The following is an 18,668-nucleotide window of genomic DNA, read 5'->3' as shown; positions in this document are numbered from 1 at the left end:
TGAATTTAAAAAGTTGAATAAAATAAAATGGATTAAAAGCCATAATATTTAAAAAAATTTGCGAACCACTATCATACAAAATGCAACCCAGAAATGTCAATGCAATCGATATAGTCCATACTCCAGGTTCGGCACGCCGAAAAAAATTTAATAGTTTCTTTCACGGGCGAGCAGCAATTTGTGAACTTTATTTCTACATGTTTGTATACATGCATTCGTCATGTATTTTGGGGGTCATTACATTCCATGTTTTTTATATTAGAATAAATTTCCTTTGGCGCAATGTATTAGGGTGCCAGTAGATTCTGAATATAAACGATACATAATACTTTTCATCACAACAAAGCTAGACATCGGGTGAAACCTCACACTATGGTCTGCCACCTTGGTCTTGAATATTCAACGAACTTATTATTCTTTTAGAGATTCGTAATGTTGCAAACGCAAGAGATGTACTTCAGGATAACGAATTGGACATAATAATGTTTATGATCTAGCGATCCGTCGAAAACGCGCGGAAAATCTAATAAAGCAGGCGACATATCAACGCGTGAATACGCCAATAGCCAGCAGAAATATAGCAACTTATAATGGAATTTTGCAATACGCTTTCTATGAAACCACGTAAATATAGTATCAACATTTTCTTCAGAACGAATGGATGATGTGGTTAGAATCTACACATATAACCTGTGATGAAAACTATATTATTCTAGAGATCTATATCTGGCAACGTCAATGAATCCTCGTAAGAAACATTCGCCGTCAATCGTATCGACACCATCAACGCCCAAGGTAGTTTTGCCAGTAAATATTCACCGATTCTCCCGGAATCCGATTATTGCAAAAGAGGAAATTTTAAAATGAGAAACCAACAACCCGAGAAGCATTCAAGTAAATTATAGATTAAGCTATTGAAATATCGTCAGGATTCAAACATCTTTTACCGAAGTTACATCTATTTTTATCAACAACGTTTCTAATGGAAATAACCCTGTTCTTCGCCCATTACTAGAAACTTATTTTAACCCTCAATCCAACACAAAGCTGTATCTCAACGAGACCAACACTACACGTCACTAATATTTATCCGAAATTAAGGTTTCATTAGCAACTTTACTCATCAACACGCATCTCTAATACTTCCAAATTATGATTATTCGGCGCTGTAAAGTTGCTTGAAGCAACCACAAAAACCGTGTAATTCCACGCCATGCGTGCCATGCAAATTTAAATCTGATACAAAATGAATGTGGTTGTGTTTTATGAAGGACGCTTTAATGCGTCTTATTCTAATATTTATCTGTATAGTTATTTCAAATTGAAGCCATTTCCGCTGTCTTTCGATAATCCCAGTCTAGTTTGTCTTTAAAAAGGTAATTGAAATAGCACCGGAGCTAGAATGCACAACGGATTAAATAACGATTTTTTGGCAAAAAAATCGTCAAAACGAAAAACAAGTTCATCGTAGGTCTCAACCTAGTCCTAAGACAGTTTTAATAATATCACGGGTTCACAATCATTTTGAAGTAATAATTTTATCCACTACCTATACTATAAATCAATGTTTTCTCTGATGAAAGAACTTATCTTACGTCTTTATTGTAATATATTGCGTTTCGTCTTTTAAAAATGGTTAATAATATGTTTTATAGTTGCCATTTAGGGAATTGGCTACTAGTCAATCAAAATACGATTTTTAAGAATCTTGTAATGACTATGCTTTTTGGATCAAGATGAAATGACAAAAAGCAGACGAAATCAGTATGATTACTAGCGAGAGCTTGTGTGAAAACTGATTTATACAGGTTCAGATTTAAGTAACCATTGTTAAATCAGAATTATTGTTTTCTACTCCAGCGAATACCTGACTATTGTGAAAAAGCGTACTCATTTCGCCTCTTTATTTCCTGAGGTATTACCTTAACGGTTATGCAATACATTTTGCAAAGCAAACGAAAATTATTTATTTGCCTGGGAATTGCAGCATTGCGCTGTTTCTAAGAGTCAGAAGTTTACAACTAATTTTGATAATAATTTATTAAGTATTGAGTCCAACGATTTAAAGAGAAATTATTTAACTTTCTAGAACAATATCGTTTTAGGCTGCAATGGCTAGTAAAAACCAAATAATTGTGTCTTAAAAGAACCAGTCAAGAACCGCATTCTTTCATCGCTAGCGCTGGGAATTGAATTAGACATTTGATTCTGATTGGCGCTTATACACGCATTAACGCTCCCGTGCTACTTGTTATAAACTGGCGTAGACTAATAGTTTTTTTAAAACCTATATTTTCATTTAGCTTAAATTTGACTAACTTTGAAGCGCATCATCCTTGTTAAATAACAAAATTTATCACACAATTCCAGGCACTGATGTTGCGCAATCGAGAGCTTTCTTTAATTGCATGGTAAATTCACCGTTTCGTGTGCCAAACATATACTTTAACCAATTTTTAAATGTAGATTTGAAAACATACGAATTGGGAATGCTCCAGAAATTGCAAACCATCGTCGGATCAATGGTCAATACCATTTCGCAGTTTTTATAGCATTATTGCTGTAGGCCGGTGACTGTTTCAACTTTAACTATGCCTGAATATTATGGTATACACTGTCTTGCACTTGCTTTTTGGAAGAATGTTAAGGAAGGATTCGCTGAGCTATTAAAAAGCTTCTGCCTTTAACAAACTGTTTTAATGTGTTAATGCATACCTTCGCATCCTTTCCCGTCCACAGAGGGTCCGTTCTCGCACATACAGACGTAAGATCCTGGAGTGTTGTTGCATGACTTCAAGAAACCAGTAAGATTCATGCATGGAGATGATAAACATTCATTAATATCTAAACAAAATATAAAAAAGCGTTCACTCTAAATTTCGAAGTGTCCGACAAACACCAAATAAGTGTAAATGCACACAATTTTGGTGTAAATCAGTATGTTACATCCACAAAGTGCAAATTTACCCTTCGAGGTGTATTATTACACCAATATTGTGTTTCCTCAACACCGATTAAGTGTATAGCTAAAGTTTACCTTCTTTGGCGTAAATTTACGCCAAAAGTCGGTAAATAAACACCGTTCTTGTGTAATAAAGCACCACTTTGGTGTAAACATTATCGCTATAATTTTGTGTTGAGTGAGAGCTTGGGTGTGCATGCATTGGAAGCTTTTGTCGGAAAAAAATTGCAAATGGATTATCATTTTTTATATTCCTAAATAACTGGGCAAAGAGTCCCAAGTCAGGAGCAAAAAGCAATTGTTTTCTTAAAATAAGCAAAGCTAATTCCAAAGTCTTGGAAAAAAGATTTGTTCTTTGTTTATATCTTTCTTTTCATATTCAGAAGAGATGACGGTTTTGATGCAAACGCGACGGTTTTGACGGTTTTATTTCAACATTCTGAATAAATCCCGTAACGCCGTAACTCGCGCAGAGAAATGTTGATAGGATTGCACCACGCTCTCGAGTCTCGATGCATGCCGGGATAGCGTCGCTTCGCAGTTCGCACGACGCACGTTGTTGTTTGTTCCTTTGCAAAGTATAAATCGAGAAGTATTTTGAATGTATATTAAATTTTACTGGACATTATGATACAAGATTGCCTGGAGAAGATCGAGGAAATTGTTTTAAAAGTGACTGGGAATCTCAGTCATCTCAGAGGTAAGGTTTTAAAATTATACGCGCAAACAGACGAAAGCTATATATTTTGAATTTCGAATTTGCCGCGTAAACAGTGTACGTATTTAACAGAAATATTCACAGTTTTGCTACTCATTCCCACCAAAAAAAATGAATGATTTATAGAAATATGTTATGCCGTGGTTATACTATAGGTACTATGCCATATTAAGTGTGATATTGATGTAATGATGTTGGCTAAACCATGGTCAAATACATGAATTTATGTTATATATTAAAATATGAACATGAAACTGAAACATCTGCCATAACAGACTTACTCAATCTTAGGATTATGATGTACGGAATCTTAGGATCTACATTAATTTTGATTAAGAATTTGAATGACATAGCTGTTATATTGCCTTTTAAATAATTTTTATATGCATCCTTAGATGGTGGATTAACAAGTGCCAAGTGGTGATGTTTATAAGTCTAAGTCATCTAAGTCTGTAATGAACGACAGGAAAGTATGGTAAGTAATGCATTATAAGGAATTGTGCAATGCTGTTGGATTATTCACCAACCATATGGCTCAGTTTTAATTGTATAATAATATAATAATAGCACCAATATGATATATGCCTAAAATACCTGTGTTGTATTTGTATTTTTAAGGTGCCAAGGTCTTTCATTTGATGAAAAATATCAACTTGATATTAGTTCAGTGAAACAAGAAAAGAAGGCATTTGACTTGGTTTAAGGAAATAAGGTAAGGAAAAGATCAGTTCAATGTTCATGTGTCATACAAATTGCAAATTCATTGTGTATTAATTTCACCTCCATTATTTGCTTCTTATTTATAAACAATTGGTTATATAGTTAGTTATCATGTAATAGATATATCAAAAATCATTGACAGCTTACCAGATGAACATTTTGCTATCTAAATTTTCTAATATGCTTGCTTTTTTGTTTTTTTTAGGAACATGGATTAATTGAGGTAGTACTAGTGTGCGAGAAACTCAGTGGATGAGTGGAAAGTCTCCTCTGTTAATGGTTAATTGGATTCACAGTGTTGCAGAACTTAATTTTCCAGGACAAAAATACTCCAGGTGATCTTATAAATATGCTCATATTTGGGAGGACGTATACCAACTTTACAAACAACTAGTCAGTAATCAAAGAGGAACATTGCTCAGGAGTTAATTACTTTAGCTTATGTGTTAATAACAATAATTGAAGACATGCAGTGAGTTTGCATAGTTCTAGATGCACTTGTCTTCTTTCATAAATATTTTTATTCAATTACCTCTGGGTTCATTATACAGGGGCTTAATTTCAATAATTTGAGTTGTTTCAGCTAGTTTCCTAAACTTGCCAATTGGCAACTTTTAATTAAGTCCTTGAAATACTTGTTTTTTTGAGCAAGGTATGCACAAACCTAGCAGTACTTTGAACTATTTCTACATGTAAATATTTAGAATTTATTCATTCATTCATATGGGCACTAAGTAAATAGTTTTAATATTTTGGACTGATAAGGAATAAGAATAATGTATAATTTTGCCTATGTGATATTTCAAAGCCTACTAATAACTTAATTTCATTGCTAGAAATGAAAGAAATGTATAAGTAGGTTAGAGGGCATATTTGTCCATTCAATTTTGTAATTTTTTATGCTTTATTATGTTCCTGCTTATTGTGCTCATAGGTTTTTAAACAAATACATAATTTATTTATCTTTAATAAAATTGTTTGTTCAATATAGAAGTTCACGTCTGTTCATCATGTAACGATCATTACATCAGTGAATGCAGTGGTTATCAAATACACCTTATGGTGTATATTGACCCCATAAAGTATAAATATACACTTTTCGGGGTAAATATACACTTATAGTGTTCCCCCCAACTTGGTGTATAAATACACTGATGGTGTATATTGATACTGTAAAGTGTAAATATACTCCTTACAGTGTAACTATACACTATTCGGTGTACATACAGAGGCAAGAGCATTTACACCAAAATTGGTGTAAATATACCCGGTTGAGTGTATATTGACCTTTAAGAAGGTGTATATTTGCACCTCTTTGGGTGTTTGCAGGGAGGCAGGAATTTACACCTTTTTTGGTGTTTGTACAACACTTGGAGATTTAGAGTGTTCAGTCATTTTGCTTATGTAATAAAAGATAATGGCATGCAGCAGACCAATGTCAGACTGGATTTACCCGTTTGATTAGCGGGTAGGGCCAGTTTTATCCGGTATGACCACTTTGCATGTAAATCTCACACTGTATGTATATATTCATGTGTCAACGACGCCTTTAAGAAAAAGCTGTTTTAATTTATGTGTTGTGCTTAGAGAGTCAGAAGATGCTGCCTTGTAGGCATATAGTTATGCTGTTATATATCTGATTGGTTGGTTATGTATTGAAAAGTAGATCTTGCAGTGTCAAATTAATGAAATCGTGCATGATATTACAGTAAGCTGTGTTGCTTAAACTCTATATAATTGACTATGTATTATAAACACTGATAAGCGGCCGTGTTGCGTTAATAGATAAAAACACAAGCTAAAGCCGAGGCCTTGTTGTATCGGTAAATGCAAACGCGAGCTGAGTGTGAGGCCGTGTTGTATTAGCAGATATAAACACAAGCCAAAGCCGAGGCCTTGTTGTGTCAGTAAATGCAAACTCGAGCTGAAAGCGGGGCCGACGTGTTGTATTAGATTTAAACACGCGCGGAAGACAAGTGTTTTTATCTTTTATGAAACACGGTGGCGAATATTTTATTGTGCTTATAAAACGAATATATTGATAAAACATTGTTTAGGAGTTAAGCTTAGCAATATTGTCAAACTTCGCCGGGAAATTCAAAGCTGTAGATTACAAAAATCAAGCAAAATGTGAATTCGCAGTTATACGAAATTAAATACATTTCATTTCGAAATTCCTTCATGGATTTTAATGTGTTCAACAAAATGGTTCTACGGTTTACAAATTTGCCTGGCTAAATCTACGAAAAGAATAAACAAAACCGGCTTAACATATGAATAAATAAATTAAACTTCTCTTCTGAAGTCTTTCACTACAAAAAATTCTGCTACCCTGCAATTGTAATTGACAATAATTTAGTAAATACCTGTGCAAGACTCTCCATCGTATTTTGTGCCATTATCACAGTGACATTTATCAGTACCATTAATATTCAAACAGTAGCCGTGACGACATGAAACATTTTGGCATCCACCTTATAAAATATAATTCAGAAATAATATCAAATTTTTGTTCGTATAATAACGCATCATTAGATAATAATCCGTCATAAATGTCCACACAAAAATTTCAATAAATGTCCACACATAAATGTCCACACAAAAATTTCAATAGTTTCGCACACAAAACAAATATCGGGAAATCGATATTTGTTTTTTGTGCGAAACATGGTTACACGACAAGATACCATCACACCTAATATGCCCAAATAATTATTCAATCATCAGAAAAGATCGCTGTGATGGCCGAAATGGAGGAGGTGTTGCTATAATTTATCGGAAAGATTGGAAGTGTAAGCCTCTAAATTTCCGAAATAATTTGGAATGCATTTGGTGCGACATTGAGACGACAAATAGCAAATACTATGTTGCAGCCGTGTACCACCCCCCGGATCCGACATATGAAGAAAACGAATTACTGAATCATATATCAGAGAGTATTGAGAAAATCCTCCAGTGTGAATCAAATGCCCGAATTATAATTGGAGGAGATATAAATCAACTAAAGATAAAGGACATCATAAGTCAACATAATATGGAACAAATGGTAAAAAAACCTACAAGAGGTCACAAGGTACTTGACATTTTTCTAACTAATTGTCCACATTTATGGAAAAATCCTAAGGTCCTCGATAGTCTGGTAAAATCTGACCATTTGATCATTATAACAACTCCGCGAGAAGCAATTAAACCAGAGAGAAAATCAGTTTACTTTAGAGATGCAAGAGACCACCGAAAATCTGCTATGATGAGAGAGTTGGAAGCACAGAACTGGAACTGCATTGAAGAGTGTAGAGATTTGAACGAATCAGTTGTACTTCTAAATCATATTATTACTTCGGCCTTCAACAAAAGCTTCCCATTAATCAAAGTAAAATTATCTACACGTGATCCTCCTTATATGTCTCCTCTGGTAAAACATTTATGCAATATGCGCAATAAAAGCGCAAAGAAAGGAATAAACGAGGACTTACAAAGGAAAATAAATAAGCTCATCAGAGAAAACATGATTATTATTATTATTATTATTAAACTTATTATTAAACTTTATTTACACACGGTATTCTCAATCAGGATTTTCATGCTGACAAATGACAAGATTATGAATTACAAAATAAGACTACAAAAATATTTACAATGATAAATCAAACTAATAATTAATATACCTGCTTTTCATGAGAGCCGTGTAAGGAATGTATACAAGAAATATAATATAATACAAATGTGAATGTAGATTAAAATAATTTGGAACAGCCCGCTTTAAAATTTGATAGGTTATTTGCTAGCCGTAGCCCAATCGGTAGGCTGTTCCATAGCATCGCACCACTATAACTAAAACTATTCTTCAGATAGTTTGTGCGAGGCTTAGGAACAGCCAGCTTACTATTTGTGTTTCTCAACGAATAAGGATTGACACTGTCACGGTTTACAAACATGGAACCCATGTATTGTGGAGCAAGTCCATTGAGTGATTTATAAACCATGACAGCCTTTTGAAATTGGCGTTGGGAAGATAACTTTTTCCAGCCAAGTCTATCGAGTAAGATGTCGGCATTAGTGTCATAGCTTGAAAAGGTCAAAACTCTCGCTGCGCGATTTTGTAGTTTTTGAAGTTTATCTGCCAAGGTTTTATTGCAATTGTCCCAAACTGTACAGCAATAATTGAAATATGGCTGGACAAGGGAATTAAAAATTAAATACAATGTTGCAACTGGGACAAATGAACGAACGAGTTTTAAAGCGCCAATACCAGAAGCAATTTTTTTTTGTTAATTCCTTGATCTGTATATTCCAAGATAGATTTTCATCAAGGTGAACTCCTAGAGATTTTGTATGTGAAACCTTGTCTATAGGAATTCCGTCTATTTTAAAACATGGGTCTGATTGGAAAGTAGCTATTCTTTGTCGTGAGCCAATTAGCATAAATTCAGTTTTGGATTGATTCAATGTAAGCCTATTGGCGATAAGCCATTTATTAACATTTTCAAGATCTTGATTAAAGTAATAATCTATATCTTCAATTTTATTGCTTGCAAATGTTAAATTGGTGTCGTCTGCATACATTCGTGCTTGGGAGTGCTCAAGACAATTTGGCAAGTCATTTATATACAATAAAAATAGCAATGGTCCCAAAATAGTTCCCTGTGGAATACCACAAAGTAACGTACGGTTGGTAGAAAGATGGCCATTGACATAACATTTTTGACTGCGGTTACTTAAATAAGACCTAAACCAGTTAGCCACAGCACCCCCAAGACCATATGCTGACAGTTTTGACAACAAAATTCCATGGTCAACTGTATCAAAGGCTTTCTTAAGATCTAGGAAAACGACAGCATTGACCAGTCCTTGGTCAATATTGTAGGCCCAGCTATTAGTAGATTCTAGAAGTGCAGTAACAGTTGAATGCAAACGTCGAAATCCAGACTGGCTATTACATAGTAAATTGTTCTCAGTAAGAAAACCGTAAATTTGATCATAAATAATTCGTTCGAAAACTTTCGCCACAACCGGTATTATCGAAATTGGGCGATAATTATTTAAGTCTCTACGCTCGCCCTGTTTGAATAATGGAATGACTTTTGAGCATTTCCATTCTTCAGGAAAGATACCGGTAATGATAGAGCAGTTAAAAATTACGGCAAGGGATTCCGAAAGCAAGTCAGGACAATGACGAAGAAGCTTGGCAGATATTTTGTCTAGCCCAATTGCTTTGGACTTACAAAGTTTGTTAAGAAGCGAATAAACTGATGATGGGGTTATTGACTTAAACTCTATATTATTGTTACTATTGTGGCAAGTAAGATATTCTAAATACGAGCGATTGTTTTCTTCGTCAGGTATTTTTTCCTTAAGCTTAGGTCCAATAGTAGCAAAATGAGTATTAAACGTCTCAGATAGGTCCGAGGGGTCAGTAATAGAAACCCCGTTTATTTTGATTTCATTTACCCGTGAACTCATCTGTTTTCTTGAGGTCAATTCATTGATGATACCCCAAGTTTTTTTAACATTATTCTCGTTTTCATGAAAAGCGTTCATATAATAGGTTTTCTTAACAAGTTTAATTTCATTGTTTACAGAATTTCGAGCTTTCTTAAAAACAGTCCAATCACAAATATCTTTGGATCGAATAGCTTTTATTTTCAAAACATCTCTTTCATGCATTTGCCTTTTTAATTCAGGCGTGATCCACGGCGCCTTAGAAGATCTTACTCGCCTAGTTCGTAAAGGGGCATGCTTTTCCACTACGTTGTTAAAGGTCGTTTTCCATATACGCCACATATCATTCGGATTATTATAAATCCTTATCACGTCCCAATTCTGTAAAGAATTTTTTTAAGTTTTCTATATTCAGAGTTGAAATTTTTTAAGTTTTCTATAACTTATTGTAGAATGGCCTTTGTTGCGTGGACTGATAGAAAGCTTACGGAATGCGTAAATTAAGCTATGATCACTGATACCGACATGAGAAACACCAGAGGAAACAATATTATCTGGTGTATTGGTAAAAATATGATCGATCATAGTTGATGAAGTTTCGGTAATTCGAGTTGGTTCATTTATTAATTGATGTAAACCATAGAGTTCAGTGATGCCAATTAAAGATCTCGAATTGCAATCTAAAGTAGGCGATCCAAGGTCACAATTTAGGTCGCCCAATAGGTAATACTCGACATTTTCTGCGTCAAGCATTAGAGCAGTTAAGAAGACAAATGGAAAATATGTATCCGGGTCGAAGAAATGGTGGGACACAGTAAATAAAATTACTGGAAGGAAAGCGAACCGCACATGTATAGATATAGATCCAGATGTCATAAATAGCTATTTCAAGGCGATGAATACAGATGACAACTACACATCTCCGGAAATCGCCCCTATACCAAATTCTACTAGAGTACCACATGTTGACATATTCACGGTAGAAAGGTTTTTGCAAAAACAAAAGAAAACATCGGCAGGGCCAGATGGCCTACCATATTGGCTATGGAAAGACTTTGCAAAATACTTAGCCCCAGTTATAACAAAGATATTCAACATGTCATTAGAGCAACAATGTGTTCCCCTCTTATGGAAAACCGCCAACCTCAACCCAGTACCTAAGGAAAGTCCTCTTACGGAATGTACTCAATTAAGGCCTATATCCCTCACAAATGTAATAATGAGACTATTCGAAAGAATAGTTCTTAAGAAAGAGATCTCACCAGAATTAAAGCAAATAATAAAATGTGACCAATTCGCATATAAAGAAGGAACAAGTGCAACTGATGCTCTAATAATGTGCCATCAGAAATGGCTAAACTGGCTGGATAACGACGTCGACCATGTCAGAGTTATTTCATTTGATCTAAAGAAGGCCTTTGATTCTGTTTCTCATGGTATTATCAGCAAAAAGTTACAAGAAACAACCATTAACCCATACGTAATAAACTGGATTGTCAATTTTTTGACAGATAGAAGACAGAGAGTAATACTAAATGGGATCGAAACAAACTATGTGGGTACTAATAAAGGAGTACCACAAGGCACAGTTATTGGCCCCTTTTTATTCTCCCTGATGATGAACGATTTGGCAGTCAAAGATCCACATAACAACATTCTAGTCAAATTTGCAGACGACATGACTCTCAGCGTTCCAGTGAGAAAGAATTATGACTCCGCAATAGCTGAAGTAGACAATATTAAAGAATGGACAGAAAGAAACAAAATGTCATTAAATTTAGGTAAAACTTGGGAAATGGTTATAAGTCGTAAATCAAAAAATCCTCCGCCAAACCAAATAGAGGGTATTAAGCGTAAATCTTGGCTGAAACTGTTGGGAATAACATTGCAGAATGATCCGTCGTGTTGGGACATTCAAGTTGACAATTTGCTAACTAGAGCTAGTAGTCGAATGTACATTTTGAGGATGTGCAGATCATACGGTTACTCAAAAAAACAGTTAAAAACTCTCTTCGATGCCCTTATTATGTCGCTGTTTTCTTTTGGAATTGAAATATGGGGTTCCGCCCTTGAGAAGAAATATCGAGAACGGGTTGATCAATTTTTACGGAGAGCATATAAATATGGATACACAACAAAATGTGTTCGAATAATGGATGTGATCGAGGAAAAGGACAAAATCCTATTTGGTAAAATATGTAGTAATCTGGACCACCCTTTATACAAACTACTTCCACCTAAAAGGAAAAAGCGTTTAAGGGAACGAGAACATGATTTTATTTTACCCAAAGTCGAAACAGAAAGATTTAAAAGGTCTTTTTTAAATAGATGTCTTTTTAACAATTTTAGCTAACTTAATTTAATAATCTTAAATTTTAATAATCTTAATAGTAAAACTTAAAGGATTGACTTTTAATAATTTTAGTCATAATAGATATTGTACATTAATAATTCTATTCTATTCCTGTATATGTTAGTATATGTTAGTTTAAATTGTAAGGTCACACGTCTGTTGTGGCTAGATTTTATATGTAAAGACTTAATAATAATAATAATAATAATAATAATAATAATAATAATAATAATAATAATAATAATAATAATAATAATAATAATAATAATAATAATAATAATAATAATAATAATAATAATAATAATAATAATAATAATAATAATAATAATAATAATAATAATTCACCGCATAGGATCACTAACTTCAAATACTGATGTTCGAGGGTATTTATTCCCCATATATATTTATTGCACCAGGATATTCCGACAGAATAATGCGAAAACTAAAACTTTAAATGTATGTTACAGACAGCCGACCTTATGGATATCATTTGGATGGCTATGCCCTTGCGCTTGTGATATTTGCCCCAGAAATGAAACTTCCAGTTGAACACGTCTGATCTCAATAAGAACGTCGGCAATTAAATGCCACGAATTCGCGAAATCTTCTGTGAAATTTTTAAACGGAAACATTGTAATGTTTTAGACACGTGATGATGAGCACGCGGAATGTTATTCATAACGAATATGAATGACTATTACATTCAGAAGCGGGTGTAAGCAAACAAGAATGGAATGGGGATGTGTCACGTGATTTTGACCACCTTTCATAATTCTACCAAAGTTTTCATCCAGATACGGCTTAACGTTTTTAGAGAAAGTTTCTTTGTTTCTTTCCTGAGCTGACTCGCACTATTTTCTAAGTCTCATATAAAACTTTAACCTCCCTTCCGAAACCGGTGTGCTTGATTTTTTATTTAAATATAGCCTTATGAATTTGTAGAGTTACATCCTTGGACTATTCTGTTAACTAAATGCAATTGGTGCGGAAATTAAGTAAGTTAACATTGAGCGAGAGGCATATTTTTCAAGGCGCCGCTATTGTATCAGTCTTCAATATCAATTAAGCTTCGGAACATAAACAATACAGTTCATATACTCATTTAGATGCCTTGCGAACCTAAATGTTTGAATGTAATGAACGATTATGAATTATGTTTTCTGTCAATCAGAACGTTATCGATTACCAGTCGTTAGTCGGGCATACGCATAACTGGCAAAACGGTCAAACGTCCAACGTCCCCCGTGGACGGTCCATGACAGGACAACTTTGGATTCCGCTAAGTTCTCCCGGGTTCTGGGTGTAATTCCTAATCTCCGAGCAGAATTAGCACTCTAGGAGGCGCTTCGCGTCCTCTCAGGGATAAATCTGCATAGAGCGTAAGTCTTTCTCCGCAGTCATTCCTTTGCTGTATGTTCGTCCGAATGCATTTTTTAATACTGTATGATTCGCGCGTAAATTTATAATTAGAACAAATGAATAACAATAACATGAAGTCATGTGACCAAAACAATGAACCGATTTGATCACATGAATTAACTTAATCAAACGTCTTCCTCCGTTTGAAAATCATAGCGGCAGTGTCGGCAGTATAGTGAAGTGTGAAATTACGCGCAACAGCATTTGGCGTAACAGCGTCTAAATACGGTGTCCTGTTAAAGAAACCGAGATCTCGCTGTTTTGTCAAACATTACCCTGAAAATGTAAATTCCACCAGATTATGCATGTTTAAAACGAACTGTTCCGAAAATTTTTGTTGGAATTTTAAAAATAATTCAAAATACAGAATCGGTCAGAAAATGATTTCAAAAAATTATATGTTACAAGAGCGTGAAGAAATTCGTGTAGTAGACCTGATTTTAAGCTGTCTTCATTTTATATGCTTGCTGTTATCATATGTTACCTGAATGCCAATGTCTGAAAATGTTTGAAATTTTTCTTTAATTAAGGCTTTGAATAATTCATTACAGACGATATAATTACGGGCTTATTATAGGCTTACATATTTTCAGTGCCGTAGCTATAGAAGCTTAATTGGGGGGGGGGTGTATATTCATATATTCGTCTTATACCCGCCTGATTTCTTTGGTACGCTATTGTTCCTACGGTATATGAACATGAATGTATGAATATACACACCCCCCCAATTAAGCGGTCTGGCTACGGCCCTGCATATTTTTTACGCTCGAGATGAACGCTTACTGCGCCTTCGCAATTTCACTCCATGCTTGATCTGGCGATGTAAACAGGACGAGGACAGCGTTCAATTATGCGTCAAAAATTAGCGTATGCCAGTCGATGCGGCACAGTGGAGTAGCTCACGCTGTATGGAGTGTATTGCATAATACAGAGTTTTGAAACGCAAATGACGACGACGACGTGTGTCTGCGAACAGGGTCAGGAAACGTTGCATAGATGTCTCCCTCGTCTTCAGAAGTCTTTTTGTCGCTAACGTCAAATTATCGCCAGAGATATTGGCGTAGACGATTATTTGATATCAGGTGAAGAATTTGTTTTATATAGAAAACTGTAGGAAATTATACAGAAAACTTTTATAGAAAATTCCTCAAATGGGAAATTAAACTCCCCAAAACAGGAATATAACGTCGTTAAGACTGGAGAAACCTTGAACGTACAAAGCCGATTTGTGTTACTGTAAAATTCTTAAAAATATAAAACACACTGTTATGCAACAGCATCTTACCAATAAGCTAAATCATTCTAAGGGCCTGTTTACATGGAGCCGAGTTACCCGGCCAACCGAGTTACTCGGCAGGACGGAGTTATCGCCTGTTTTATATATTGTATGGATATCTCGGTTGACTGTTTATATGGCGCATCCGAGTAACTCGGCGTGCCGAGTTCTCGGCAAACTGTGCCGGGTTCTCGGCAAGGCGAGTTACTCGGTTATACCATGTAAACACTTTGCAACGGGAAACTCGGCTAGGCGAGTAGAATATTCGCCAAACACGCATGCGCGTTTACGTTTCATTTACCACCATTGTAAAAAACGTTTCGCGTTCTACATAATAAGTACGTCATGTAATTAGAATGTACCGTGACAAATACCGAGTTACCCGGTTCCATATAAACACAATACCGTTTTGTCCCGGCAAGGCGAGTAACTCGGTTAACCGGGTAACTCGGCTCCAGGTAAACAGGCCCTAAATACTGTAAAATTTGCCTAAACCCGCACACTTAATTATTTCAAGTATGTAAGTTGTGGATGATTGGCGTGGTGGGGAGTAGTGTCTAATATTCATGTATTCCTTCGTGATATATCATTATCATGCATGCATTCGAAATAAATTCCATTTTTCTGCGCATCTGCATACATAAGTTATTTTTTATGTATTGTTTATCAAAACCTGCAAGGAGCGAAGAATGGTTGGAAAAGTGACATAGCGTGAAACTAGTTTTTCATTCATGCATAAATTTAATGCATAGACACAACGGATGAAGGTTCTATTCGAAATATACAAAGATTGGTTTTCTAAAGCCCGTTTTCCACTAGCGATATTTTTCGCGCGAAGCGACTTTATTCTTTTGTATTTGAGCAATTTGTTCCAGATGGTTGCAGTTGAGAGCTCTGGAACAAAAGTAAAATGTCGATTCGCGCGAAGAATATCACTAGTGGAAACCCGGCTTAACGGTTGGTGATGCAACGGTTGAAAGCGGGATTTTCCAATACTGCTCCAAGCATTCGGATCTTTTGTTTTGTTCAATTTTTGACGCGAAAGGAAAAGTCGTTTTGTCATTATTTTCTATTCGTGAAAGCTAAGCAACCATCCGCATCATTAGCAAGGAGTGGAGTGTAGGTTTATCTTTTTAAGCACAGTCTGTCGATTAGTGGATAAGATACAGGGTGTGTAAAAAAGACCTTTAAGGCTTTAGAAATTAAACTAGTGTTATATTTTTAATGCTCCATCACTCTTAGCCTTTGGATGCGTAAAATATTGTCAGCTTTGTGCATATATCACATATCTTTCTCACAAGCCCAAAAGCCTTTCTGCTCCTGGGTATTTGACATAACTTCTAAAAGCAAAATTCTGCACAATAATGCATAGTCAAAAAAGTTTTTATCCTCTAGACTTATATCAAGACGTAAAAACACGTACATACAACACAAGTTTTGAGAAAGGTTCTTGATCGAAATCCATGCACCGGTGAAAAGCACAACCATGAACAACGCCAGTGCAAAATTAATGAGCAGTATTAATTCGTGCCGTGCAGTAGATATTATTCGATTGTGCATGTCTGTACACTCGTGGGCTTGGAAAATTGATCGACCATTTAAATTAAAAAAATAGTTTGATTTCTAAAGGTCTTCTTCTTTTTATACACCCTGTAGAGAGACCCGCGGGTAGCTAAGCTAGGCCCTTGATAAGGTTGCGATCCGTACCTTTGATATAGAATGGACTAATATTGTTAGTTCACCATCAGTAAACGGAATATGTATATTCGTGCACAATAGGTAGACAGTCGGATGTGAAAAGGTTGTTGATCCGTACGTGCCATCGGCATCGAATGGTCTGTTAGTTTACTATCAGTGAACACACTCTCTCCATTCATAACAGGTACAGAGAAAAGCGTGTAACTAAGGTTAACTAAGGCCGAACCTTAAAAAGGTTGAGAACGAGAAACATTGCATGTTGTTATCAAGAGTGCGTGTGTTGAACATAGTTAAATTATAAATTGTTCGTATTTTTCATGAGAACGGGAATACATGTAACTATCGTATTGATAGACAAAACTTGCGTACTATATTATATAGCAGTGACATCTTGCGGATTATATTTAGGGAACTCCGATCGAAATATACGAGAATACAAGCGATATGAGATTACAATCCGTGCTTCACATCACTTTTAGCCCAGGAAACCTGAGAAATATAGGTATTACCCCGCTGGACTGATATGTCCTATGAACCTACTGTGGCTTTTATACCTTGTGCTGAAGCACACGAACAGGTAAGCTTCAGGTAGGCAAATATCTTCATCTTTTTACCCTTTCCTTTTTGTTTTTTCAATCTCTCTAGACACTTATAAGCACAGCTTAAACATGCCATGGTTTTCGAAAATATCACACATTCTCATTCTGAAAATCAAGCAGATCCCGAACGGGACGATGATGACACACTTTCGATTTTGGCGGGAAACGACAATCCCTTGAACTGCGAGGACTTTTAGCCTATTGAGCCACCAGAACAGCTTTTTAACAACTTTTAGCCTATTGATCCATCAACTTTAGAATTGGTGAAATCAGAGAGACCTTTTTGTCGTATAGCCCATCACCTCTTAGGAAAGACCAACACTCAAGCAGACCTCGAGTCCAGACGATTTCTGGATAGCTCAAAATTTTGAGACCGTTCCTGAAAGACTGTCGAACGGGCCACTTTGCCTCTCGACTAACACGACAACTTAAAAATTACATAAGTTAGAGAACGGACCCAGAGGCCCAAAAATGTGATGCTTTCACGGTCAACGGGAAAGGACTTGCGGGATATGCCTTCCCACCGTTCAACTTAGTCCCCATATATTGTTCTCAAAAAAGTGTCGGACCAAACAGAGATCGTCTTAATAGCGCCAATTTGGCAACCCCAGCTTTGGTGGCCCTTACTAATATCAGCCTTCTCGTCGAATAACCGACTCTCCTGCCAAACAACAAACATCTCCGGATAAATCCATCCCACCCTTCGATTGATCCGATGTGTTTACGTCTACATCTGGGCGTATTTCACATCTCGTTGCCTTGGCTTTTCCAAAGAGAGTTTCGCCCCCCCCCTAAATTTTGACCTCAGTCACTGCAAGCATTCTCCAGGGGGTCTAGTTTTACTTTATTTGCCAAAAAGACTCGACGGATGAGGCCGTTTTGGCATTTTATACTTGTTTTCTGGATGACCGTAGGTAATGACAGTGGCATGTTTTAAACATTACATTTCAACGACGGCGGAATTTAGGGAAACTTCAAAAGCCCAACCCGATAAGCGGTTCCTTTCCTTTATTAAACCTCATAAACCGGTCAGTTCAGCAACGCTTGCACGCTGGATTCGTTCAATGCTGGGTCAGGCTGGTATAGATACAAAAATCTTCAAAGCGCATTCAGTAAGGGGAGTAGCAACTTTAGCGGCTGCCAACGGATCTGTTCCCTTAGATGAGATACTGATGATGGCTGACTGCATGGAATAAAGAGTCCACTTTTTGACAGTTCTATTACAAACCTATGGTATCGACGCTAAATTTTGAACATGTTGTGTTAAATTGATCATAATAAAGTCTCTAGACTGAATTTTTTTAAGGAAAGAAATAAAGCAAGTTTAAATTAAATACAATTTACTGTTGTAGTGTTGAACTCTACCGCTTGTATTCTCATATATTTCGACCAGAGTTCGCGAAATATAATTCGAATTATACAAGGGCTGTTCCAGCCTGCGAGTACAACTTCGGTTATATGAGGGAACGAAAGGAGAAATATAT

The 18,668-nt window shown here is 35.8% G+C and overlaps 2 protein-coding genes and 1 long non-coding RNA gene across 3 annotated transcripts in view; 2 read left to right on the top strand and 1 right to left on the bottom strand.

Moving 5' to 3' along the window:
- The window catches only part of LOC114535164 (ADP-ribosylation factor-like protein 13B), a 98,985-nt gene that overhangs the window by 26,687 nt on the left and 53,630 nt on the right, over nucleotides 1-18,668 (top strand). The window lies entirely within an intron of this gene.
- Nucleotides 1-18,668, bottom strand: part of LOC114535163 (pro-epidermal growth factor-like) — a 44,853-nt gene that overhangs the window by 3,450 nt on the left and 22,735 nt on the right. Inside the window, exons 5-6 of the mRNA XM_028556546.1 lie at nucleotides 6,767-6,874; nucleotides 2,716-2,844 (exon numbers count right to left, since the gene is read on the bottom strand). Coding sequence (XP_028412347.1) covers nucleotides 2,716-2,844; nucleotides 6,767-6,874 — 237 coding nt within the window. The remainder of the gene's footprint in view (nucleotides 1-2,715; nucleotides 2,845-6,766; nucleotides 6,875-18,668) is intronic.
- LOC114535165 lies at nucleotides 3,487-5,002 on the top strand. Its single transcript, XR_003688203.1, has 4 exons — nucleotides 3,487-3,662; nucleotides 4,076-4,155; nucleotides 4,299-4,392; nucleotides 4,606-5,002. It is a non-coding gene; the product is annotated as an uncharacterized LOC114535165 (long non-coding RNA).

Source organism: Dendronephthya gigantea, unplaced genomic scaffold (genome assembly GCF_004324835.1).
Source record: "Dendronephthya gigantea isolate DGI-Jeju-01 unplaced genomic scaffold, DenGig_1.0 000111F, whole genome shotgun sequence".
NCBI classification, from domain to species: Eukaryota; Metazoa; Cnidaria; class Anthozoa; order Malacalcyonacea; family Nephtheidae; genus Dendronephthya; species Dendronephthya gigantea.
The sequence above is the reverse complement of the archived record's forward strand: the minus strand, read 5'-3'. Positions and strand labels throughout refer to the sequence as shown.